The 27538-nt window shown below is 35.2% G+C and overlaps 1 protein-coding gene across 6 annotated transcripts in view; it reads left to right on the top strand.

Annotated features, from left to right (window-relative positions):
* Window positions 1-27538, top strand: part of LOC111153929 (Rho GTPase activating protein 24) — a 501171-nt gene that overhangs the window by 190658 nt on the left and 282975 nt on the right. For 2 of the 6 annotated variants that reach the window (XM_022513262.1, XM_022513253.1), the window contains exon 3: window positions 26882-26969. In XM_022513262.1, the coding sequence (XP_022368970.1) occupies window positions 26882-26969 (88 nt within the window). Of the gene's footprint in view, window positions 1-4801; window positions 4817-8195; window positions 8274-26881; window positions 26970-27538 lie in introns of those variants that run through there. The other 4 variants (XM_022513280.1, XM_022513271.1, XM_022513297.1 and 1 more) reach the window with 4 other exon arrangements.

Here is a 27538-nt window from a genome sequence, read left to right as displayed (position 1 = left end):
TATAAACTGTTAGCCTTCTATTTTGAGCTAAAAACCCATGTCATAAAAAGTGTGGCTATTAGTGAAGGATTTGTGCTCTATTTGATAGTCACTGATCCTGAAATATTGAAATTAATATGTTAAAATTCTGAAACTAAGTAAATCACACCTAAGTCATTTGATGGGTGATAACAGCAGGAAGCCAAATCAATTACAGATTGATGTTTTCAAATTAACTACTATTAGTTAATATTCATTAGAGTAAATCTATTTAATTTCCTTTTAATCAGTTTTATCCAAAAGGGAGCAAATTAGTTGATGTAATACATTATGCAGTGTTTGCTAATCCCTACCTCCCGCCCCCAATGCATATGGTACTCAAAAGCAAATACACTTCCATAGAGAAAATGCACTGATCAAGTATAACTTGAATTTATTTTCCTGAAGGAAATATATTGACAAAGCTACAAATAATTTAAGGCAACCAAAGGAATGGTCAGTTTCCTAGTCATCTATGTTGAGCCATACACAGATAAAAGACAATAAAACATTTTGGAGAGGGACTAACATTTCCAGATGTTAGGGTGATGGGAAATTTTCAGAATATATGAATTAGGTTGTGAGTGATAGATCTCATTTAGGGACCAACAGCTTTTTATTTTTATTGAGCTGAGGCCCAAAATGTCTCATATTTAAATTCCTAAAAGAATATATATATTGAATGTATTTATTTCATCCTCCCTCATCATCAACTTTTATTAGAGTGTAACATTCAGATTGGTAACCTAAGTAGTAGGAAGGAAATTTATTTAAACAACATTTTACCATCAGAATAAGGAAAAGGTAGCTGTATATCCAAGAAATATCAACCTTGTTTATTTGTTTGTTTGTTTGTTTAGTAGGGGAGGGAGAACAGAGGGAGAAAGAGAATCTTAAGCAGGCTCCATACCAGCACAGAGCCCCTCACAAGACTTGATCTCATAACCCTGAGCTCATGACTAGAGCCAAAATCAATAGTCAGATGATTAAACAACTGAGCCACCCAGGCGCCCCAAAATATCAATATTATTTAGACTGCGATAAACAGAGTGTTTTAGTGAATCATCTTAGATTCACAGTTTATTTCCTTCCTGTTGCTGACATATTTCCATTTCCACCTTTAATGCCTATAAAGCTTTGTGTTAAGTTGGCTATCCTTGTATACGTTTTTTTGAATTTTGCATTAAATGGCAATTTTGTTTGCTGGAAAGTATTCACTGATACCATATGTGCAAGTACCTTATTTCTCAAGCAAATTCTTTCAACTTAACTCACAACTGGACTGTGCTTGTTGCGAATAAGAGTACCCAACAAATCATCCCCATGGCTAAGGCAGGGGCTGCTCTTTCAGCTGGGTGAAAGGAGGGGTTTCCAGAGTCCCTGCTTGACTTAAAGAGAGGGCACCGTGCAGAAATAAGGAGACAAGCAGAACATTTATCAAGTTATTGTGAACTCCCCCCAACTCCATCTTGCCAATGGAAAAAGAAGCAGTGAAAGGGATCAGCATTGACAGGAGAGTTTTCCTGGTAGGATGTATGGAGTGCAGTTTGGATATAGCTGAGGATGATAATATCAATAGATAATGAATATGCTGCAATGGAAAGTGTAAGAAAAATCCCCTTTGAGTTGTAGATGATTCTTGGAAGAAAAATCATGGCCAACTAGTGAGGAAATGATTTAGTTTTATGTTGTTTTCCAACTCAGTTATTCAACTGGCGTGCATTTATGCTATTAACAAACATTTAATTGTTATTACATATAGAGGGAACTGCTTTGTCCTTACCATTGGGCGACACTCTAAAGAGATTATGAAGAATCACGTAATTCTGTTTCTGTACTCAAGCTTAATGATCTAGTTGTGTACAGAAAAAAAAAAAATGACATGCATGAAACCAGTGAACATTACTTAGAATAATGCAACACACTGCTAATGCAGTAAGTTCAGTCATATGGTAAATAGCAAATAGGATAATATAAACATATGAATATGTTTTATAAGAGAGGATAGCAAATGAGATAAAATGGAAATCAGCATGGCTTGGTTTCTGAGGAAAGGAATGGTGAAGAAGATAGAGACTGAGATTTTAGATTGGGTCAAATGTTGAAAGCAAAAGCTGACAGGAAGGGCATTGCCGGTTGAGTGAAGAGCAAGACTAAAGTACAGAAGGTTGACATGGAAATGCTCTGGGTGGGGGGTGAAAAGGGTGGGGCAAGAAAAAAAAAGGAATGGTGCTCTGACCAGAGAGTAAGTAACTAAAATTGAAGTTGGGAGACCGCAATTTGGAAAAATCTGTAAAACTTGGTAGAAATGCTGGGTCTTTTAAAAAATATATATTTTAATCTTAACATATTTCCTTAGTCAAACATACACTATTATTTATTAAGCAAGAGGTGTGTGTTTGAGGGGAGTGTGAGGAACATAAAAGTGGAAAGGGAAGCTTACCAGCAGTGTCTACATTCCTGTGCATTCACTAAAAGTTGGTTATGGATCTGCCCATTGGGACAATATATAAGAAAACTCAATTGTTTTCAGGTTTACAGGTATGTCAACATTTTTATCATTCTGGAACTTGGATTCTTACAAGAGAAGCTTCATATGGACATATAGAGGGTTAGAGGGTTAGTAGGGTTTCTGTTTCTATGGCCACTTGAGGAAAGAGGGCATCCGGGAAACCATGCATATGAATTTTGGTGGGACACAAATATCAGTCCATAACAAGTAGATATTTTTGGTGGCCTCTTCCCATTCCCCACCTCATCCATTCTTTGCTTTCTCCCTTTCTAACTTATCCTTTGGCTGGTAGGGGAAAAGGTTTGAATGAGAGGCTAGGGCAGGATACATCACTTCAATCTGGGCACTTCCTCATTAACTCTCTTTCTAGATACACAGAAGGGAATCAAACAAATTTTTATTTTCAATTTCACTTTTCCAAGAGGCATATCCACACCACTCTATTTAATCCTTAACCTGACACCTTCCCCCACCTCTCAGTAACTGCTATCACTCTATTTTTTTAAAATTTCTCCATAGTTATTAGCATCTTCTAAGATACTACATAATGTGCTTATTATATATACTGTTTATTGTCTGCCTCCTGTAATTAAATATAAGATTCAGTACAACAAGGATCTTTATTTTGTTCACTGATATATCCAAAGTACATAGAATGGTGCCTGGCCTATAGTAGGCATTCAGTATATATTAATGAATAAATGCACAATTACTAAATTAGCTAGATGAAAAGGATATATTTATCAACCATTAATAATTTTAACAAAGGACTGTGTAAACTGAATTAAGATTTCAAAACTCAGATCTAGCAATGATATCTACTTTCTTAAGAGATCATCCAGGAAAAGTAATAAGTGGATGTATGTGGTTTTATTTTGAAGAGAGAGCCAAGAGGAGTTGCTCATGCCCCGAGTGTGGGTATGAAAGAGGGAAATCAAGGACAACTTCAAGATTTTTGGCTGATTAAACTAAAGGATAGAATTAACATCAACTGAGATAGGAAGGATTATAGGGAGACCAGGTTTGTTGATGGTGTGGATGGTGATTGGAGATGAGGAGGTCAGTTCTGGTCATGTTGATTTTAAGATGTGTATCAGTCAGACATCTGGGTGGAGACAAAGTATTAATACGTGAATATTAAGTTAAAGATAAAAGCTCAGACTTTTATCCTTAAGATTCATACAAATTTGTATTGATTTCATCTGAAAACTCACTCCTGTTATTGTCAGTTTGATCTGAAGTGAACTATGAATCTATGTTTAAGATATCACTGATGAAAACAATGGAAAATCAGTCTCTTTGTGTTTGAGGGGTACCCTGTGTAAACGTTTCCATTTTATGGTTTCTCTTCCAGCGGCAAAAGAAAAAGAAAATATCTCCTTCTGATTATTTCAAACTAATTTTGGATTATTTCAAATTATTTTATGCACATTTAATTTGCAATATTTATTCCTTGAGAATTTTTCACACCCTTCTCCCCAAAATTGACCAAATAGGTCTTGAAAAGGAGGAAATATTTCATTGTAAGACATAAAGTGAATACCTTTTGGGTATTTTATTAGCTTGTCTCTATGATAACAAGAGTTTTAAAGTTTTATAGAAAGAGGAGCTAAGACAATAACCACTTCTGTTAATTCTGCCTCCATCAAGTACTTCTATTTCTTCTTCTAGATGGCCACACTAGACTTGAAATCTCTTTATTTTCATGACCACAGTATCTATCTGTTGTATTCATTGCCTAAGAGCCACTAGGTACTTTACTTTTTTGTTGTTTTTGTTGTTTGCATCTTTCAAAAAAGTTGTACCTTATGCATGACTGCATCCTGTGTAAAATAAATAACATCAATAAATCAAGAATTGGGAACAGCTGTCATAAAAGAAAAAGTCTGTTCTTGTATTTCATATCTGATCTGATTTTGGTTGACTGCAGTTTTCTCTTTTTAAGATTAAGAATTTCTTGGGTGGTCCTGACAGATGTTCGGGAAACTTGTAAACTCTCACATTAGCACAAACTGTAGAGTTAGGGACATCGAGATCCATCTAGAGACATGAACACACATGTGTGTACTGTATGTATTTGTATAATAAAATGAGGCTCCAGCTGACTAAAAACATGTGGTATGTGGATTCACTAAAATTCTTTTTTGAAAGCTGATCATTCAAACCATCTGCAGTGTGGTCAGATCACACGTCCTTCATGTCTTGTCTGAGAGGACAAAATAACCAGAGATTTGGATCCAGTTCCTCAGTCTAGAGAAGGCTGTTCAAAAGTCCATCAGCCCCATGGTAAATATTTCTTTTTTTGAAAGGTTATAGCATCTGTACTCCACTCTAGTCAGCCTTTGAATATGTATGTCTCTCTTTTTCTTTTTCTCTGGTTATAACATATATGTGCATGAAATATGCATATCCGTATGGAATAAAGCTTCTCTCTGTATGACAGTTATGTAAGTGTATATCAATAAGATGAAGGAAGAGGAGGAACTTAAAAAGGGAAGTAAACTCTCATGTTTTGGTAAAAAGGCACAGTGAAAGAGAGAAGTGAAACTAGACTTAAAAAAAAACTGGCCCTTTTTTTTGGCTAAGAGAAACAGATGTACATTTTATTTACACAGATGCAGCTTTCTTAAAATTAGAATAATATGTACATTCAAATGATTACTTCAGGTTACTTCCTAGCATCATAATAAATACAGGTCAACCTTGCCAATAATTAATAATTTATTAATATCCATTTTAATGATGTATATTTCTTAAATGGATTTTTAACTGAAATACTTCAACTTCCAATACCATGTTAGTGTTTTTATAGATTTTAAATTAATATAGGAAAAATATATTTTTAAGGCAGTGAAAATAACCATACTGTTCCTTTCAGTTTGATCATTTTTTTCTTACACAAATCCTTGAGTTATTCAGTATAATGCAAAAAACAGAAAGATGTGTTTATATTTTGTTTTGCCTTGGGGGTTTATGAATTTTGATATTCTATAATTGAGATTGTTTTCAGAATACATGACTAGATTTGTTAAGATTAAATTCATGTTTAATTTACAGCATCATTTTTACTCAGCTTTGAACATTGAACCTCGGATGTCGTTACCGTGAAAATGTAGATGAGGCTTACTGTGATGTTTTTTATGTGTGTGTTGAAGTTCTAGTATCTTCATGGCACACCACCCAATTTTGTTAACCTGGATAATTAACCTGTGGGTAAGCAGAAGCAAAATTTTAATTTCTTACAAGGGATCCCTAGAGGTCATTATTTGGGTCTGAAAAATATAAGATATGTTCAGAACAGTGAGGGAGAAGACCTTTGTTGGCTCTGTGTAAGGTTGGTTGTGGTTGGACAGAGGTGTACATTTAAAGCTACCAGAGACCATCACAGAGATCCACATGAAAGGAAAGTTCACATGCAGGAAAGGACAGAAAAGAAACCTGTATATTGATGGGATGAAAGAGAAAAATGAGTAAAATGAACTAAAGGTCCAACCAAGATTATGCATGAGACAGTTGAGTCATTGTTGGCAAAAATTAGGCTGGAAAGGAGATTTTTTATCTTTCATTTATGTTTAAAACAGATCCTTTCAAGCTAGTGAAAATAGAGTAATTAAGATGAACATTGCCTGGTCACCAAGAGCCAGAGTTCTATAAGAAACATTCATTTTTCAACTCATCTATTCAATAATTTACTCAGTCCACAAATACTATGAGTACCCACTGTCTGAAAGATACTACTGTTTTTTCTGTATGGAGTATGATAAATATTGTGGAGAAGCTTACAAAAATGAATAACACACGTAACTCCTGCCTCAGAGCCTTTTACTCAGATGAGAAAAAGTACAACAGGAATTGGGCATTCGTGTTAGGAGAAATTTGCGAAATTACTTCATGGTGCAAGGGTAGATCATTCTGACTGGAGTGATGCATAGAGAGATACTCCAAGACCAGGAGTTTGGGTGGACGGGGTGAGATTGCGGATGGGCCAGAACATGGGGGTGTGGATGAAGCAAAGTTTGGGCTGAGCTGGCAGCGGTGGGAAATCCTCCAGCCTGCAGAGCATCAATGACACTGCATTTACTAAATGTCAGGTTTACTGAGATATAATTTACATATAGTTACATAATTACCACTGCAACAAGGTATAGAATAGTTACATAACCCCTTGGAAAAATTCCCCTGTGTCCTTTCTTCGTCTCTTTTCTCACGATCAGCCCCTGGTAACAAATGATAATGGTTTTCTCCCTGTAGCTTTTCTTTTCCAAGTAAGGTATAAAGGCAGTCTACAGCTTCTGGTCTTTGAGCCTGGCTTCTTTCATTACACATAATTTGAAATTCACCCTTGCTGTTCCATGTTTTCTGCAGCTCCTTCCTTTTCATGGCTGAGTAGTACTCAATGTATGGAGGCACCATCCCTTGTTTACCCATTCCGCTGCTGAGGGACATTTGGGTTATATCCAGTTTGGGGGTAATTATGAGTAGATCCCCTATATACATTTGCATACTCATTTCTTTTTTTTTTTTTTTTTTAAAGATTTTATTTATTTATTTGACAGAGAGAAATCACAAGTAGGCAGGAAGGCAGGCAGAGAGAGAGGAGGAAGGAGGCTCCCTGCTGAGCAGAAAGCCCGATGTGGGGCTTGAACCCAGGACCTGGGATCATGACCTGAGCCGAAGGCAGCGGCTTAACCCACTGAGCCACCCAGGCGCCCCTGCATACTCATTTCTAACATTGCTCTGTAATATATCTTCCTTCCACCTTTGCAGCCTCCAACTTTGAGTCAATAAAAACCACATCTTCAAGTTCAGATTTTAAAAAAATGCATATGAGAATGTGTTAGATTGTTAATTTCAAACCTCTTATTTATAAGTTAACATCTTTTGGTGGCTGTGAGAAGAAATCTTTTTTAAGATACCTATGGAATAGAGACCATTTGAAAAATACGAGAAAATAAGGCAGTAATAGGACAGTTTGGGCAATAATTAAAAGTAACTTTTGCCAAATGGACCGTCACATACTCACTAGGAACAAAAACAATGTAAATCAGAACACCTGTTAGCAAAATTTTAGAGCTCTTTTGGTTAAATTATGTTGCCCAGATATAGATGCAAATAGTGCAGCATTTCTAAAATTCAGTGTTTTTTGTGTACTTTCCATGTGCAGGCATTGTGTCAGGCTGTCAACAGTTCTATGAGTCGATTGCTAGAATGATCTCTGTCTTATAGACGGAGAGATTGAGGCACAGAGCAGTTTATAAAGTTGCCCAAGACTGAACTAAAAGGAAGCAAAGCTTATATGTTAACAAAGTTGGTCTGACTCCAGAACTCATGCTCTTAACTTCTACTCTGTGGCATTTCTTGTGAGGTGTTGCGTTTGGGGGCACTGTGCTTTAACAGTTAGAGTGACAAACATGCTTGTTTGTCTCAGAGAAGACTGTCTGGTTGATGAGGTGTTTGGACCTTATGTTTCCACATAGATGACCAAAATATGAATAGGAAGGAGAGACTTAACGCGAGCATGGTAACTATGTTCAGAGACGTTGAGAGCCAGAGGGCATTGTCAGGCAGTGATTTTGAAGGAGGGTGGGAATGGGGCAGAAATTCCCAAGACAGGTTTCAGCTGGGTATGAAGAGGAACTTGGAAAGGACCAGAGGCTACCATTATGGAATGAACTTTCTCTAAGGGTAGTAAGTGCCTTTTCACTGGAATGTTCAACAGAAGATGAATGAAAACAGAATCCAGGTATTTTGTAGAAGAATGGACTGGGTAACTTTAAAATACTTTCCAGCTCTAAGATTGTGTGATATGTAGATGTAAAATCAGTTGTGGGGACAAATTACCTCTCAAAATTCCATTAGAAAAAGTCTTTTCTGATAATAATAATAATAACACTAATAATGAAAAAGTCTTTCCTTGTTCAACTCCAAATCTTTTAAATACCATATCTGTTGAGGTGGGTACATTTTAAAGATAATTTAGTAAAACATATTTTTCTTGATTATTAAATAGAAATGACTGAATATACTGTGAAAATTTCTACTTAAAAAATACTAACATGAATTCCATCTTGCTTACTAAAATTTACCTGTCATAATGAAGAACTTTAATATAGAGTCCACTTTTAATTCAATATTTTTCTATGACCAAAAATCATTAATTTATTTTAAAAATTGAGTGAAAACAGATTTCTACTAGACAAGAAACATATTTCAATGAAACATGGGCTGTTCAAAAAGGTATATTTTTGAGATATATTATATGAGTACCTCCTTTTGTTTATATTTTTTAAATTCGGTTTTGTTTCCTAATACCACTGCTAGACATCTTTGCCAGGAAATATTTTTTTTACCAGTGCTCATGGATAGATAAAATGAAAAAATATAGTTGATGTTTGTGCTTTTTTATTATTCTTATAAAAGAATTTTGGAGTGATTCCTTTTGCTTTCTGAATTAGTATTCTACTTTGACAATCTAAAAGATAACTGTTACCCAGTTACCTTTTATTTTTACTAAGTCTAGAAGAAGATTTCCATTAAGATTCTTAATTGATATTTAGTTATAATAATCATAGAATGCAACTAGACTTTAAATTTAGATTTTAGGTTTCCTCAGCAAGAACTAGATGAACAACAGTGAAACCCTATAGGTTTTTATTTTTCATTAAAAATAGTAATGGTTAAAAATAGTTTCTGCCCTTTGGACACATATGCAGCACATAAGCTGTATTTTCTTGGGAAAAAAAAAAAAAAAGGAAAACCTAATTGACATTAGAGTGTTGGACTGTTTATTGTCCCACCTAAAAATAAGGTCACTGATGTCTCTGGTACAAAAAAATGAAGGTTAATTATCTCAACCTGGAATGAAAAGGAGACCAGCATGACTATTCCACCGTGAATTCTGAATGTTCAAAGAGCATCAGATTTATGTCATAAATAGCTTAATTTTAAATTTCTTTTTTAGAGTGGAAAGGAAGTAACAGGCTTCCCCACCCCACCCCAATCTCCATCTGCTTGTTGTTAATAGGGGGCATAATGGTCTGAGTGAGCTGAGGAAATTGTTTAGAATTCTGCTTAGTTCTAGGTCAGAGTCTTGCTGGTTTTCATTTCCTAATTTGTCAAAGAAAATCTCTTTGCAAAATGAACACGAAAACGCATATATCTATCTAGCTCAAACCTCGTTTATTTTTCAACGTATGTTATTTTGAGTAATCTTGTGTGTGTGTGTGATTACTTTTCAACACATAATATTCTATTAGGTTGTAAATACCAATAATAATAATAATAATAGATAACATTTACTGAGTGCTAAAACTCTATCCTGTACCAAAGAATTACCAAACTAGATTTAGATAAAAAAAAATTATCCTAATTATGGCAATTATTTACCCCTAACCATATATAAGGTATTATGCTAAACACTGAACATGTATTATTTTATTTAAAACTCTAAACAACCTTCTATGGAAGGCTCTTTTTTTTAGTTACATTTTACTAATGAGGAAACAGATAAAAATACTCATAATAGTTTTCTCAAAGTCATATATCTAGGATGAAGAAGTTAGAGTTTAAAACCAGCTCATTAAAAAAAATAAAAAATATAAAAAATAAAAACCAGTTCATCAGAATCTCTAGCCTGTGCTCTCACTTTACTGTCTTTCTCTACTTAAAATAATCCTAATGAATGCATATTTTCCTCCTCTTCCCTTCCCGACGCTAACATCACGGTGCCTTTATGTTGGAAAAGAGACTAAACCTTGGGAGGTCAAAGGGCACCCACTATTGGAATCCTCTTTCTAACAACCTCACTAAGTGAAGTCTCAAGTCATATTTGAATTCTTCTGATAACAGGGAGCTCAATTCATCTAAAACACCCAATTTTATCCTTCAAAATCTATAATCATTAGACAGCATAAGTTATCTTGGGAGAATAAAAGGAAAAATACTGTATTTTTAATAATGTTTAGCAGTCTACAAATTCTATATCCCTTAATTATTTTAATCTCCAAATCATTCTCTATGTTAGTTTGAGTATGTACTATATTATAATTATCCCTATTTTATAAGTGATGAAACTTACCAAAAAAATTAGGTGGCTTCATTCAACTTTTGTCAGTACCTTTAATATGCCCAGTACCTCCTTAACTACTGGGGATAGAGAAGTAAATAAAACTCTGCTCTTGAGGGCTTCAGAGACCATAGCATACTAGGGGCTCAGATCCTTTCAGTGACACTACTCTCCTTCCTTTCTTAGTAATGAATTGTCATCATTAGAAAAATTCAAGTAGTACCCATTCTGATAGTATAGTATAGTTTCCCAAGGGTTTCAGAGCTCTTGTAAGATGGTGGTGTTCTCTAAGCACTTGTAGAAAGAATATCCCTGGAGAATGATTTACACGTGCACACACACACACACACACACACACACACACACACGTTTATATATCCATGCATACACACATGCGTAGGTACACGCACACCATTCACAGCTTTGTCTAGAATTACGCGCTTATCATTTGTAGCTTTGTAGCTTAAGGACATCTTTTTTCAACCATACAAATGGGAAGAGACAGAGAAAGCATGTTTTAGAACCAAGTTTGGAAGTATCTCACTTTTGCCCATTTACTACAGGTAAGAACTCAGTCACATCATCTCACCTAGATACGAGAGTGACCAGGAAATGAAAGCTCCTGGTGTGCTCAGGAAGGAAATGCAATGGCTGTGTAAATATAGTACTGGCTATGTTTCACTTAGATTTAAGAATTAACTATTAATAGTATAACAGGTTACAGGAGAAAAAAATCTGTTTATTTCTATAGATACAAAAGATGTGAATAAAATTGAACTTCTGTTCATGATATTGAAAAAAAAAAACAAAGCAATTCTTGGCAAACTGAATTATAAAGAGTATCTATTAAAAACCTCTAACAGGTTCACCTAGGTGGCTCAGTTAAGCATCTGTCTTCTGCTTAGATCATGATCCCACAGTCCTGGGATCAAGCCCCACATCTAGCTACCTGTTCAGCGGGAAGCCTGCTTCTTCCTCTCCCTCTGCCTGTAGCTTCCCCTGCTTCTGCTCTCTCTCTCTCTTTCTCTCTGTCAAATAAATATATAAAATCTTTTTTTTTTTTTTTTTTGTGAAACAGAAAACTGTAGCAGTCATCAAAGTTAATAATGGCACATTGAAAGCTTCTTCTTAATACCTGGACTTAGTTAAGAATATATGCTGTCATTACTTCAATTCACCATCTTATTAGTGGGTCCTTGTCAGCAAACATTAAGATAAAAGAAAGAAATTGTTTAGGATTAGAAAAGAAGATATACAACTGCCATTATTTATAGACAATATGTGTGCCTAGAAACCCCTCAAATATTTTACAGATGAGTTTAACAAGATTGATGTATACAAAATCTATGTACATTTTCATACCCTAGCAGTAAACAGTTCAAAAACATATTTTAAATGCTATTTTAAAAAGCATCAAAATATACAAGATATATATATATATATACTACACATAAAATATATAATAGCATATATACAATTAAAATTTGTATATGTGCATATATAAAAATATATGAATGAAAATTATTTGTGGAAAGACATTTAAAATCCTATATTCATGGAGAGATGTAACATGTTTATGGATTGGAAGTCTTAATCCTATAAAGTTTCCATTAATACTATAAAAGGTTTCATATTGTAAGAAGGAAATTGATCTATGGATTCAATGCAGTGCCAATAAATATCCTAACAGGATATTTTGGAGGGAGGTGTTGTAAGGAGGTTCTAACTTTATAGGGAAGTACAAAGAGCGAAGAATAGATAGGGCATTTCTGATGAAGGAGAATGAAATAAGACTTATGAGGCTGTAATAATTAATATAATTCATGTAATAGTTAATATAGCCTATTACTCATGTAAGGACAGACAAACTGACCAATAGGACAGAATAACGCAGATCCTCACATATATCAAAAGTAATTTAGTAACAGAGCTAGTAGAGATAGGAAGATCAGTTGGGAAAGAAGAGACTTCTCAGTAAATGGTTCTGGGATTATTGTTCCCATTTCTACTGAATCGTTACCAGCAGCAAGTAAAAACTCTCTATTATATCCTCCCCTAAAACAAAAGAGGACAAAACACGAACACCTTGGGACCTGCATTCATCCTGCTACTAATCATTGCTTGATCCCTGTCACACGAAAACTTTGGGAGAAGTTCTCTGTAATAAGTATCTCTACCTTCTTGTCGCAGATTCTTTCTTCAACCCACTGGAGTAAGACTTGCTTTTCTACCACTCCCTTGAGATTACCCAGTATCTTCCTTGGGGCCAAGTCTGTGTGTCAGTGCTCTTGTCATGCTCTCAATTGATTGTTTCTAGCACTTAACACAGATGATCATTTCTTGTAATGCTTTCTTATCGGGACTTTTGGCAGCCTGCACTTGCCCCTTCTTCTTCCCTGACCCCTCCTCAGTCTTCCTTCTGGCCCCCTCTCCACTCTAGTCCCCCTAAATCTAGACATGCTCTGAAGATCTTCCCTTAGCCTCCTATCTTTACTAGGTTACACATTCTCCCTGGATTACCTGACCAAATTTTGTGATTTCAGATGCAATTTATAGTTCGAGGACTCTCAAAAGTCTATCTCCAGCTTGAATATGTCTCTGGAACTTGAGACTCATATATCTAACCTCCTACCTATCATTTTCTTGTATGTCTAATGGACACTTTATACTTAATACAGCCTAGACCAAACTCCTGATATTCCCCCAAATCCTGTTTCTTCACTACACTATCTTCCCCATCATAGTATAGTATATGAGATCACCCAGCACTCCAGTGCTGACACATCTCTAGGCTTATTTCCACTCTTTCCTTGAGCCCCACACCCAACACATTACCAACTCCTGTTTACCTCCAGAACATAATCGAAATAATCACACCTTTCTTTTTCTCAATGGCTACCAATCTTCTTTATCCAGGACTAGCCTGGCCTCCTGCTTCTTCTCTTGTATAATGTATTTTCTATTCAATAGTCAGAGTGTTCTTTCAAAAATGCAAATCAGTGAAACAGTGATGGGGATTAAGGAGTCTGCTTGTCATGATGAGCACTGGGTGATGTATGAAAGTGTTCAATCACTGTTGTACACCTGAAACTAAATAACATTGTATGTTAATTATATTGAATTAAAATTAAAAAAATAAAAATAAAAATCAGGTGATACTGTGCTCAAAGACCTCCAATGGCCTCTCATTGCACTTAGAGTAAAAATACAAACACTTAAACTTGGTTTATAAAGCAGGGTCTGAGCTCCCTGGCCTTCCTCTCAGACATCAACATTCTCCCCTTGATCTTCGCACGAATGGGCTTTTCTTAGCCTTTAGATCACAGCTAAAATGTCATCTGCTCAGAGAGGCCTTTTTTGAACAGTCATTCCAAAGTAGCCCCCCAGGCACTTTCAAACACACAACCTGCTTTTAATTACAACCCAGCACTTTACATTATCCAATTATTCCCTTATATTTTAAATTTCATTTATAAATGGACAGATACATGTATGTCTTCCTGTATTAAAATGTAAGCTTCATGAGAACAGGAATATTGTCTGCTTTCTATGATGCTGCAGCTTCACTCAAAACATTTTCTGACTCAGGGAAGAAATGCAATAGAAATTCATGTTGTGTGATTATATATTTGTCATGATATCTGGCCTTGCTGGATATTTATGTTTTGTTACAGAGCCTTTGTTACAGTTTTCTTTAGTGTAGGGAATCAATGAATGTTAAAATAGCAACCAGAACAACAGCAACAACCCAAAACCTACATAATGTATTTTAAAAGTGGGGAAATTGTTGTATTAATTTTAACTGTTGTAAACTAGGTTTTAATTGGATTACCACATTAATTGTGTCTGGTTGATCTGACAGGCACAGTGAAAATGCATATTTAGAATTGAAACACTTTGCTTCTTAATCATAGCAGTCAATTTGATGTTTTTAAGGCAGAGAAAGAAGTCAATGATACTTGAGTAGCTTGAGGCAGGAGCCAGGAACAAACATAATGTGTTCTATCAAGTGAGAGCAACTATAAAATCAATGGAACTTCTGAGATTAAAAATACTAGACCAATGCATCCAAAACTTTAGTCACTGATATTTTCCTCTGAGTTCATTTTGCTGAGCAAGAAGAGTAGCTATTTGCCAAGGAAGGCCAAATTTAAATTTAAAATAAAAATATTCCTACATATACACACATTATTAAAGAAACTTAAATATGAAACAAAAACTTTTTATCCTCCCTAAAATTTTTTTAAATGTGCCAAGGCTCATACTCATTGCAGATTCTCAGTTCCAAGTTGCCTCAGTGTATCCAGAATAATATAGAGCCCACTAGCTCTATCTTCAATACTATGATTGAACTAATTCAAAATAGCTTTTTACGCAAAAGAGTTATTTTTTCATATTAAAAAAGTAATATTCTCGCAATGTGGAAATTCTGGAGAAAAAAGTAAAAGGGATATTTAAAAAATTTAACAGTATAGAGAAAAATATTAATAGTTTATTATTATATTTTTTGTTTTAAATATTATTTGCATTTTATTTTTGCATATTATTTTCATTTTAAATTTAATTTATGAGTAGATAAAACATTCATATGATTTCAGAATCAAAACTGTACGGTTTACATTGAAAAATCTTACTTTGCATCTATTCTTCCCACCACAATACACACACACACATACTCCGTATGGGTAACTAACCACTTTGATTAGTTTCATGTGTATTCTTCCCATGATTTTTCTATGTGAATAAAGGCAAACATAGGGGCACCTGGGTGGCTCAGTGGGTTAAGCCGCTGCCTTTGGCTCAGGTCATGATCTCAGGGTCCTGGGATCGAGCCCCACATCGGGCTCTCTGCTCAGCAGGGAGCCTGCTTCTCCCCCTCTCTCTGCCTGCCTCTCTGCCTGCTTGTGATCTCTTTCTGTCAAATAAATAAATAAAATCTTTAAAAAAAAAAAAAAGGCGAACATAAATATATGTTCTTAGTATCATCTCTTTCTTATTTAAATATAGCATTCTGAATGCTTATTTATAAACAAACTATTTTTCTCTGTATAATATATATGTATATATTATTTTCTCTGTATATGTGTGTAGCTATATAGATATAGCTCTGTAGAGAGCTAATATACAAATTTTCTGATAGATATAGATTATTTTATTCTTGTGGCTGCACAATACTCCATTAGGCAGATACATCATAGTTTATTAAATCAATTTTGCATTAATGAACACCTCAGTTGTTTCCTGTTCTGCTCTTTCTAATGCAAAGAACCTTGCAAATATGTCATTTCTTATCTTTCTGAGTGTGATAAATATCACCAAAGTAATTTCTATAAGAATTTTACTATTTTTCCCTCCTACCACCTCCTGCCACGAGAGAGCTGCTTTCTTTCTTTCTTTTTTTTTTTTATAGGTTTTATTTATTATGAGAGTGAGTTAGAGAGAGTGAGCACAAATGGGGAGGGGAAGGAGCAGAGGGAGAGGGAGAAGCAGACTCCCCATTGAGCAGAGAGCCCCAAGCAGGGTTTGATCGCAGAACCCTGAGATCATAACCCAGGAACCTGAGATCATAACCTGAGCCAAAGACAGATGCTTAACCAACTGAGCCACCTAAGCACCCCAAGAATGCTGCTTTCTTAACCAATAGAAAATGTAGTCAAACTCTTGTAATTTTGCAAAAGCATATTATCTTTACACAAGTAAATGTCACACTGCATATGCAATTTCAGCACCAAATTTTAAGGATTATATTGAACATAATTGACTGTAGTTCAAAGTAGAAAAAAGCTAAGAAAAGTAGGTGTACCATAAGTCAAAGGAGATTCTTTTTTAAGTTCAGTGTCAAAAGCAAGTATGATTAAGTCCTAGGTTGCCATCTTCCTGCTAAAGACATTTTTCTTCCAATTAAATTTTCCAGTTTTAAAATTTAAATATATGGAAAGTTATTTAACTATAAAAAAATTATACTTGTTTACATACTTTCGTTGTTTAAAAAATTAGCAAAATCTTTGTATTCAGCATTTTGGGACTATAGGTTTACCTATTATACAGTTTCTTGCAAGGTTGAACCACACTTTTTCCACTTTTTATTTATTTTTTTAAAGATTTTATTTATTTATTTGAGAGAGAGCGCACACACGCACGAGGGGAGAGGCAAAGGAGGAAGAGAATCAGACTCCCCCACTGAGCAGGGAGACCTTCTTAGGGCTCAATCCCAGGATCCCATGATCATGACCCGAGCTGAGGGCAGACACTTAACTGACTGAGCCACCCAGGTACCCTCTACTTTATTTTTAAACACACAAAGTGTTTATTAGTTATTTAAGATAAAAGGTTAAATGGGACTATTTTAATTATCATCAATTTTCTTGTCCATTGAAAATGGCTTATTGGACCCTTCTTTTTAGGGGTTCCAGATTTCCCCATAAGAGATATTATATAGCTATGGTTTTGCTCTTCATATTTCTGTTTCATAATGAGACATAAGCTCCAAAAGAATTCTGTTTTTGGTTTTCTCCTACTGCCATAGACCTCATTTGAAACCGTTGGCATTTACCACCTCCTGAACAGCTGACATTTCTTTTTCTGGTTGAGAAATAATAAATGTTGTAAAACGGTGTATATTATTGGACACAAAACACAAAGTCAAGGTCCCAGTAATTAATTGAGAAAGGTTAGCAATTAAACCCCGTCTTCTCCAAATAAAGACTCTTAACCTTGCCAAGATATTCTGTTCTGGGTTTCCAAAAACATGAAGGTAACACCAATCAGTTCCTCGTATTGAGAGTAAAAGGTGGGGTAAGGAGGGATTTCTTTGGCTACTATCTAATTTCAGTACTTTGTACACTGTGGACTCGCTTCCAAAATGCATGGCTAATTAAAGGCTGGCCATCACTTACCAACATTTGAGAATTAGCGGTGAACTTTTTTAAAAACCTCAGCTTTTTATGGCTTCTCACAAGGGATCATTGGAAGCTTTGTTTCATACTGTGTTTTATATGTATTAATTTATAGATATTAATTTCCTTTGACTGCTGTAACAAATTCCCACAAATTTGATGGCTTAAAACAACAGAAATTTATTCTCTCACAGTTCTAACTCAAAAAGTCCGAAATCAAGTTATAGAGGCAGGGCCAGACTTCTTTCAGAGGCTCTAGGAGTGAATTCTTACAGCTTCTGGTGACTGTTGCCATTTTTTTGGCTTGTGACTGTGTCCTTACAGTCTCTGCATCTGTTTCCACATTGCCCCCTATGTGATTATCATATCTGCCTATTTTATTTTATTTTATTTTATTTTAGTATTTATTTGAGAGAGGGGCTGTGGGGAGACAGCAGGGGAAGGTGTTACAGAGGGAGACGCAGTAAGAATTTCAAGCCCACTCCACCCTGAGCAGGGAGCCGGAGCTCTAGGCGTGGATCAATCTCATGACCCTGAGATCATGACCTGTGAGGAAACGCAGAGTCTGCTGCTCAACTGACTGCACCATCCAGGCACATCATATGTGCCTCTTTTTTAAGGATATTCGTGATTGGATTTAAGGCCCAACCAGGTAATCCAGGATATTTCTGTCAGGATTCTTTTTTTTTTTTTTTTTAAAGATTTTATTTATTTATTTGTCAGAGAGAGAGAGGGAGAGAGAGCAAGCACAGGCAGACAGAATGGCAGGCAGAGGCAGAGGGAGAAGCAGGCTCCCTGATGAGCAAGGAGCCCGATGTGGGACTCGATCCCAGGACGCTGGGATCATGACCTGAGCCGAAGGCAGCTGCTTAACCAACTGAGCCACCCAGGCGTCCCTCTGTCGGGATTCTTAATGTAATTACATCTAGGAGACCCTTTTTTTTTTCTGACAAGATTACATTTACAGTTTCTAGGAATTAGTACCTGCTCTCTTTGGGTGGCCATTATTCAGAGTACTATATTATATTTAGACATGTTCTTGAACTGTCTTCCACAGTCCTTACTGCAAAGCAGAAATTTAACCTTGAGATTCCAAATGTCCCTCTCCAACCCTGTCTTCTCCTGTCATTTGTCTTTGTTTTAAAAATATACTTGTATTTTTTCTTGTTATGCAAGTAAAATCTGTTCACTGTTTTAAAATTATTTTAAAAATAGAAAAAAGTAAATAAATATAAAAATAATGTGGCCTGAATATGACTGAATAGTCAAAGATAACAAAGATAACCACTATTAGCATCTCCATTTTTTTCCCTAAGCATTTACATCCTCAGCACATAGTACATACTAAATATATATTTGATGAAAAATCAAGCAAGTGAACTAATATTGCATTGTAGCTTTATATCATATAAAGGACATGGAGCTTGAACTTCAGGGAAGTCAGGCAGCATCTCTGTACCTTATCAGCTGCATGCTATTCAATCTATTTCTGCCTTGATATGCCTGGTGTGAAATGGATAGTTATAATTTTACCACCACAGAGGGTTTTTTGGAAGATTTAGAGAAGAGGGCTGGTACGTAAGTCTCAGTAGATATTAGGTGTAAGATTCAAGATGGGAAAAGGGGATTTTACTCCAAAGGTAGTAATTGTTGGGGGATGGATTTTGTGCCAACATTTGAATTTTTTTTTCTTCCAATTATAATCTTTCAAAAATGGCATGGAACACCATAAGAAAATTAGTGAGCTATTTTGGCTGAACTCTGGATGACTGTCATTTTGGAAAGGGATTCATGTATTTCATAAGTATGAGGATGGTCATTTCTAAGGTCTCTCCCAATTTTAAGAGTCCCATATTCCTAATCTGTTTTCCTCCGGTTTTCAAGGAATTTCTCCATTTTCCAAAAAATCAAAAACATGTAGATGAGCAGGAGTGATCTAAATGTAGCTAAACCGGTAATGGCCATGTTTCCAGGGTGAATGTTCAGGCAGGAGGACTCCATTGGGGAATAAATTTATGCATTTCTGTTCTGTCTAGAAGGGGTGTTCACATGGGTCCTTGTGTCTGAGAAGAAAGGGTTAAAAGCTTTTAAATGAATTATATCAAAATACATTACATATTTCTCTCCCTCACAATTAATGCATAATTAATTAGCCTCCTAGGATCTGAACATGTGTAATAATATGAAGCAAATGCTGCTTTAAATGAAAATGAACCCAGAATGACAGTGTCTCTAGTGCTAAAGCAGCAGTTCATATAAAGTAGCAACATGAGACATATATAGAGAGAATTTATTTCTATTTATTCTGTAATTAATTATAAAATAGTCTCATGCTATTATGTTTGTCACGGTTAATTTAAATAATGGTTTGGAAATATCACATCTGTTACTGTGAGGAAAAACATACATTCTACAAGGTACCCAGCTTTGTGAATACTGTGCTATTTTCTCTATAAGGCAATTTATACCAATGCTTGGGTCAGTGTTCCCCAAAGAGTTTTCATATCAAAATTACTTTGATACTTTTGATTACTACAAAATTTACTCTAAAAATGTATGGATCTGCAAGCCTCCCTTAACTTCCTTCCCAGCAGCATTCCAGGAATTGGTGTAAGTAATTTCAGAGGCTAAAAAGAAACTTAATAACTCTTCATGAAACTTCTTCTACCTGCTTTAAATAGCAGTAATTGATGAGAAATAGGAACATAAATTGGGGCACTAATTAAAGATAAAGTCCTTAAAGCAGCTTGTATTCATCTAGTCATTCATTTTTTTTTGTTCAAATATGTATTAGGAAATTACTATGTCAGGCTCTTTGCCTCCTTGAGCTTCATTTCTTCATCTATAAAATGAGAAATATCTACATCACACAGTCACTGAGCAAATGAATGATACAAATAGTGTACATAGGGGTTTAGCAAACTAACAGGTAAGTAACGTCAGCCGTCATCATTATCACTATCATTATGCCGTGCTATTTATTAACATGATTGTTAAATTGAGGTTTGTTAGTTTTGGTTGGTCTAGCCTTACAAATGATAGTAAAAAAATGACTTAAAATTTTTTAATTAGTTTACCCCTCTGTTTACTCACCTAGATGATAATGCCAGCAGATACATATCGAAACTTTACTAGAGCTATCATTATTTGGGGATTTACAAAATATGGGCCCAAAATATCATTGAGGCTTCTGGGATATGGAAAGATTTTTTTTTTTAATATTAAAAACAGCTAAAAAAAATAGTATCAGGTGTTCTTCTACAAACTACCCGTATTAGCTCACAGTGACTTTATGAAGTAGGTTCTATTTTCAATTCCAGTCTAAGAATGTAGAAGCTGAGGAAAAGGAGGATAACAGTCTCGCCTGAAATCATACGGCTAATTGGTGGTGGAGTGGGAATCTGCAACTAAGCAGATTAACTGTGGAGCGGATTTACCAAACCAGAAACTTCACTGTCATTGGTAGATTATTATATGGCCAGAGTGCTTCTGGGTACAGTTTTTATATCATTTTCTTTTCAACTTTCAATATTCATTGAATGATCCTAAGATCCAAGTGTGCAAAGACCTTGTTGGAATTTCTCAACATTATATCCTTTGTGCCTAGGAGAGGGCCTGTCATATGCCAAGTGTTGTTTAATAAATATTTGTTGAATGACGATGAAATTACTTGCTACAAAGGAGAAAAAAATCAAATCAACTTATGTTACTCTAAAAAAAAAAAACTGTTGAATAATAGTTATTTCCCCTTGATGTTAATTTTCAACCTGTGTCTAGTTACATTAAAAATACATACATATTGTCAAGTTGAGACTTTGCCTAGTCCCTTGTGATGTGCCTGATCATTGTTAGTGCTGGAAAGAAATTCTCATTATTGTGTTCATAGAAACTAACAAAGGTGCTGCACATGCATGCATTTTTTTTTCAATCTAAATTCTAGACAATAAGATTACTATGCTTATTTTCAACATCATCTTGCTTTTACCCCACTATCTTGTGGTTTTGGCTCAGTGCTTTGATAATAACCAGAGATGAGCTTCTTTTCTAATACCAGTTCAGGCTGAAAATGAGACCCTATTATCATTCTGAATTATGTTTCTTTTGCCGACTCTCAGCTCTCAAACTATTAAAGATTTTGTTTTACATGTTATCTCATTTTGAAATTTTCCAAGGTTCTTTAGGAAAAGATATTTCCTGTAATGGATAAAAATAAGCATAATTCCACTCTGAATATGCTGATTAGTTGTTGACATGTAATTATTGCCATATGTACTGAACTTCCATCGAAAAGCTTATATCTCCTTCTTATATTTGAGCCTCTTCTCCACGGTCCTCCAAAATTTCCAGTGAAGCATGTTGAACATCATGAGGTAATAAGCCATTTCTTAGAAAACTCAGAGCTCTTGCATCGATTTTGTCACTTAAGATCCCAGCAAGAAATGATGGCTCCACTTTAAAAGGGATAATTGTAGGCTGTATGATAAAGAAGCCATTTATAAAGTGTTGGAAGGGTTCATAGAAACCCACAGATAGGGAAAACATCCTGGGACTGTTAGCTCCACTGGAACGAGGAGAAGCCTGCAGATTTAGGAGATGTGGACTGAGGTATCCAATGCAAGTAGGACCAGATTCCTGGCTAGCATAGAGGAAGGCAGTTCAATAAACACCTCAGTCCATCTCGCTTGTGGCCTTCTCATTTTCCACTATAACATCTCAAAACCAACCTGAAGTCAGAGGTCAAGAGAGCCTGATTTATGAAATTCGTAGAGATTAGTCTCCTGAGGTACAGAATAGAGTGATGGGTGGAAAGAAGAAGGGAGGAGAGGCAAACAGACAGCATCCAGCCCAACTACAATTGAACAGAAAATTAAAGAATATTATGCAGTTCTGGCTCAAGTACATGGGCTTATTGGAGCTTAATTCATCTGTATTCCTCATTTCAAATAAGAGGCACCACCTTTCTTCTAGATATACAGAAGAGAAAAACTGAAATCATCTTCAACTCTTCCTTCTTCATGACCTATCGTTAAAACTCCGTCCAGGTACCTTTATATTTCCAAAAACTTCTATCTCCAGTAATGCATCTTTGGGGCAAATTCATGCCATTTCTGCTGCCAACACTTTTTTGTAAGTCTTGATGTTGCCGTCTCTGACAAATTAATTGCTTCACAGTGACAAACTTCTAAGAGGCTGGTATTCCTAAATCTCCATCTGCTTTTCTCCAGAGCCTGCTTGGTTTCTCAGTTGTCACAGACGTCAAGTGCCCCATCCTCTATCCCAGTTTAGACTTTCCACAGAGTGTCCTCAGCATCGCCAACAGTCTTTACTTCCTAATTTTTCCTCCATTTGAAAATTCTCTTATTCTAATGTGGCCTGAGCATATGGCCCTAATTATTGCTTTTGCTGATGTGATTTCCTCCATTTTGGAATATTACCCTGACCTCACTAAATCTTAAAATCTAATCTTCCTTTAAAAACCATTTTTTTTCATATTACCTTTCTTAATTAATCAGATTGTTCTAATGATGCTCTCTTCTTAAACTTTATTATATCTGTCTGCTTTTCTACATATGTGTAGGCACTTCTTTTATAGTCGTGCATTATCTTATTATATCGAGAGTAAAGAGTTTCTTTCTTTCACACACTTCGCATCATCTGAAATAGTTTTAGAAAAAATATCTGATATATGGTAGTGTCCCAATAAACTATTCTCAGTCAGATTGGGCACTTTTATTTTACTTGCTCATTAATTATTTATTTGTTTGCTTAACTAATTTAGAGCAGCTCTGGAAAGAATTAACCAAACCCATATAAACAGTGCTTACTTTTTTTTTTTATTGCATACTTTTTGACTACTGAGTTCTCTCTCAGGGATTTGTCCGACAGAATGAGTTAAGGGGGAGCTCATAGATTTAGCTTCATGGATGTTCATGAAAATGTTTCTTGTAATAACACTTACAAAAACCATAAATTCTTTACAAGAGGATGTGAAAGTATGAATATTCAAACAAACAACTAAAACTACTATTTAGTTTTAAAAAATGATGTCTATTATTAAAATGGCATGATAACTACATGATTTTTAAGTTTGGAAGCAGGTAATAAATTAGGCTTTACTTTGATTATTTTTATGTAGAAGTCATTATAGACGTTAATACATGTTCATAAATATATACAGATGTGGCTAATGTTAATTATCTATGGCAGTGGGTAAATTACAGGTTTTTAAAAATTGATTTGCATTTTCTAAAAATATAAAATTACAGAATATGTTGAAAATAACTATCACAATTAAGACTCTTCTCTCAGGTATAGACTTTATGGTTTCTATACAAGGTAATCAAGTTAGCTGTTTCGATTAAATAACTTTATTTTACTTACGGAATGACTTAAAGAATTAACCAGAGCAAATGTTTGTCAGTTACAATATATCCTGCCCTAACCACTGTCTACTGATGTTTAAACTATTTTGCTGACATCACAATTTATTTGGAAGACAGCCAAAATATAAAATCTGTGAGATGTCAAATTTGAAAATGAAAATAAAAATTTCAGCCAGAAGTAGCTATTTCATATGTATGAAAAAGGCAACAAAGGATAGCACTACTTTGTCTTTTAATGACCAAGTGAGGTGGTTTGGGATTTCATGAAGGAGAATTGCCCTTGCAGCAGAATTATTTGTGCAGGAGAGTGGCTTGAATCCAACTTATACCATATATGTACTGCTTAAGATCCTAAGTAGGGCCTGAAGACACAGAATTAAACAGGAACCATACATACCCACGTACAAGTATATAAGCATACATGCATACATAAATGAATATTGTATCTGTCTAGAAGGTGGGATGCTATGTTCTAACACTCAGCTAAATCACAAATTTAATGACTTCACAAAATCTTTTCAGTAAGTAAAATAAACTCTTAATTGAAGCAACTGATTTTATCATTTTATATGGAAACCATATAGATTCAACCTAGAAATAAAAAAAGATCTTAACTAAGATGAATATTTTCAAAGTATTTCGTAATTTTTTAAAAAAATTATTGAAAAGTGCCAGAAAACAAAATGGGATCCATAGATATGATAAGTAGGAAAATCTACTTCCTGGAGGAGGAAAACAAAGCAGTACCTCCACCATTTCATCTTGTGAGTGGAAAGGGAGAGGGATATGTCTAACCTATAATTCCTTGGGTTTTAGTTAGGGAGTGTTATGCTTTATCACTTTAAGTCTAGACGTGGATGGAGTTGATGGCTATAATTTTCTGTGCCAAACCAGGTAGGATGAAAACTGAATACAATATTACTTGAGCTAAATATTGCTTCAAAATGGCAAAACTGGAGGATATAATATGGTTCACAATAATACAGGCTTTTAAATCCAGCATGCTTGGTTTTGAATTTTGGCTTTACTGCACTCAGAGTACTTATTCACTTATTATTCACTCAACAATTTTTTAGCATTAACCTTATGGCAGGCAAAATACTAGGCATTGGTGGTAAATTAGGGAGCAAAACACATATTATCCTTGCTCCCTTACAGTTTAATGATGGAGATAGACTTTAATCAAATAATTTTACTAATAACATAATTGCATACAATGGTAAATCAATGCAGGAAGATTTTCTGGAAGCTATGCAAGTATATTTTGGATATTCAATCAGTGGTTATAAAATAATCCAGGAAAGAATGTAGTCCTAAAATAGAGGGTAGTATGATACTACTTACAGAATTTATGATACTATTTATTTACTTACCAGCTTGATTATAGAAAGTCATAGAAAACATCAAAAGCAGAGAATAGAAAAATGGGCTTATAGATCATCCAGAAGTTTATCCTAGGACAAATGAAAGGCACTGAAGATTTTTAGGCAAGAAAATTGCAAGGTGAAATTTCTGTTTCTAAAGCTACTTGGACTGCATTAAGGAAAAAAGTGGATTGAAAGATTTTTGAGTATTATGGGGAATTCAGTGAATTTGAAACACACCAGACCACAGGGTGCCTGGGTGACTTGATTAAGTGTTTGCCTTCGGCTGAGGTTCTTCTCCCTCTGCCACCCACTTGTGGTATCTCTCCCCCCAACCTCAAATAAATAAAATCTTAAAACACACACACACACACACACACACACACACACACACACACACCCTATACCAGACTGCAGACAATAAGCACTTGAACTAGGGAATAGTGGTAGTAGAGATATACTAGATATGATGACTTCTACATTTTTGGCTTTTGCAACTGATTGGAAGAAGATGCCAGTCACAAAGCTAGGGAATACATAAATAGGATCAAAAATAATTGCATTTAAATTGACTAAATTTAGTTTAAGGTGCTTTTGAGATATCCAGATGGAAATTCAAATGAGTTCTTGGACATAAAGTTCTGAAGCTCAGAGAGCACTGAGTTAGAAAGAGTAATCTGATGTTCATTGGTTTATAGTTGATTATCGAAGTCATCGGCATGAATGAGATAGCTCCAAGAGAGAACAGAGTCAGAAGAGAGGGAATCACTGGATACATCTTTAAAACACTTTATTATCTAAAGGACACTTGGAATCAGCAAAAGAGACTCAACAGAAAACTAAGAGAAAAACCTAGTTAAAAATAAGAAACCAAGGAAAGAAGGTGCTTCAAGAAAGAGTGGTTCCTGGGAAGTCATAATTTATGTCAAGTGGGAAGTGTTCCTGGGAAGTCATAATTTATGTCAAGCATAGAGCTTGTGAGAATCATGTAATTAGAATTGTGGGTGCACAAACCAGGCTACAGTGGAAACATGTAAGGACATAGATTCAATGTAGGCAACTCTTTACTAGGCAAGGGAAAAAAAAGGTAATAGCTGGAGGGGGAGTCAAAGTAATGTCTTTCAATAAGATAGAATTTTAAGTATGTCTCAGTACTAATGGAAATAATACATTAAAGAGAGAAATCTAACAGAAAAGAGAAGGAATAATCAAGAGAGGGCTCTGATAACATTGGCTAAGTTATTTATATCTCTGCCTTGGTTTTCACAGCTGTAAAATGGAGAAAGTAATACCTAACTTATAAGACTATTCTAACAGTTAAATAATATGATGGTTGGTAGAATGCTCAGTAAAAAATTTGGCACACAGAATGCATTTAATAAATCAGTGCTTAAAATGAACTCAGCACCTAATACAGTGTCTTATACACATTAGCTGGCCAACAAAGACTTATTAAAAGTTGGAGGAATATGATTCTATTACATGATTTTTGAATGGCTGGGACTGTAAATGAGTTTGATGCATATTCCTATATGCTGGATTACAGATACACCTTGGATATTCACTGATGATGATGATGATGATGATGATATTCAGTGTTTGCTTTCTGATGATGTTGATGTTTGGGGCCTTTGTGTTCACAGGGTACTATTTTTCTGCCTGGAAATAAAGTTCTTGAGCATCCCTGCAATGAGGAGAGCCCAGGAAAATTCCTTTTTGAAGTAGTTCCAGGTAAGATAGTTCTCTGGTTTGATTAAGTTACTGCCATTCCATGTTGGTAAAAGTGAAGACACACAACTTTTATTCTTCTTGAGTTGCGGCTAAGAACATTAGTTTGACAAGGCAAGTGCCCAATTTGGTTAGTATTTACATGGGTAATCATTTCAGGTTTGTACTATAAATGATTGTGCGTGCATACACACACACGGCTCCATGACTATTGGATATCCATTTGTCCATGAGACTCCAGAGCTGACCAGCAGTCATGACACAGCGTTTATAAAGAACTATTGGAGACAAAATTAGTTTTACAGTGCTCCTGTGATAGGAAATTTGGCAAGGTGTTCCAGGTGGAATGCGTCGCCCAGCTGATTCACCGTCATATTTCTTCACAAATTGCATCTTAACAGAACCTTTGCTCTAAAAATAAAACAAAACAAAAATCCTCTTTCAGTGACTGACCAAGCACTGAAGTTTTGTACCTCAGCTTTGCTCCCAACCAGCCACTTCCACATGTTTGGCTTCTAGCATTGAGAATGTCTCTGCCAAGCCATGAGATCCTGCAGTTAAATTTCTTCAAC

Source organism: Enhydra lutris, unplaced genomic scaffold (assembly GCF_002288905.1).
Source record: "Enhydra lutris kenyoni isolate GAN:26980312 unplaced genomic scaffold, ASM228890v2 scaffoldscaffold3, whole genome shotgun sequence".
In the NCBI taxonomy this organism is placed as follows: Eukaryota; Metazoa; Chordata; class Mammalia; order Carnivora; family Mustelidae; genus Enhydra; species Enhydra lutris.
Note: the sequence above shows the minus strand (reverse complement) of the source record. Positions and strands in the feature narration are given on the sequence as shown.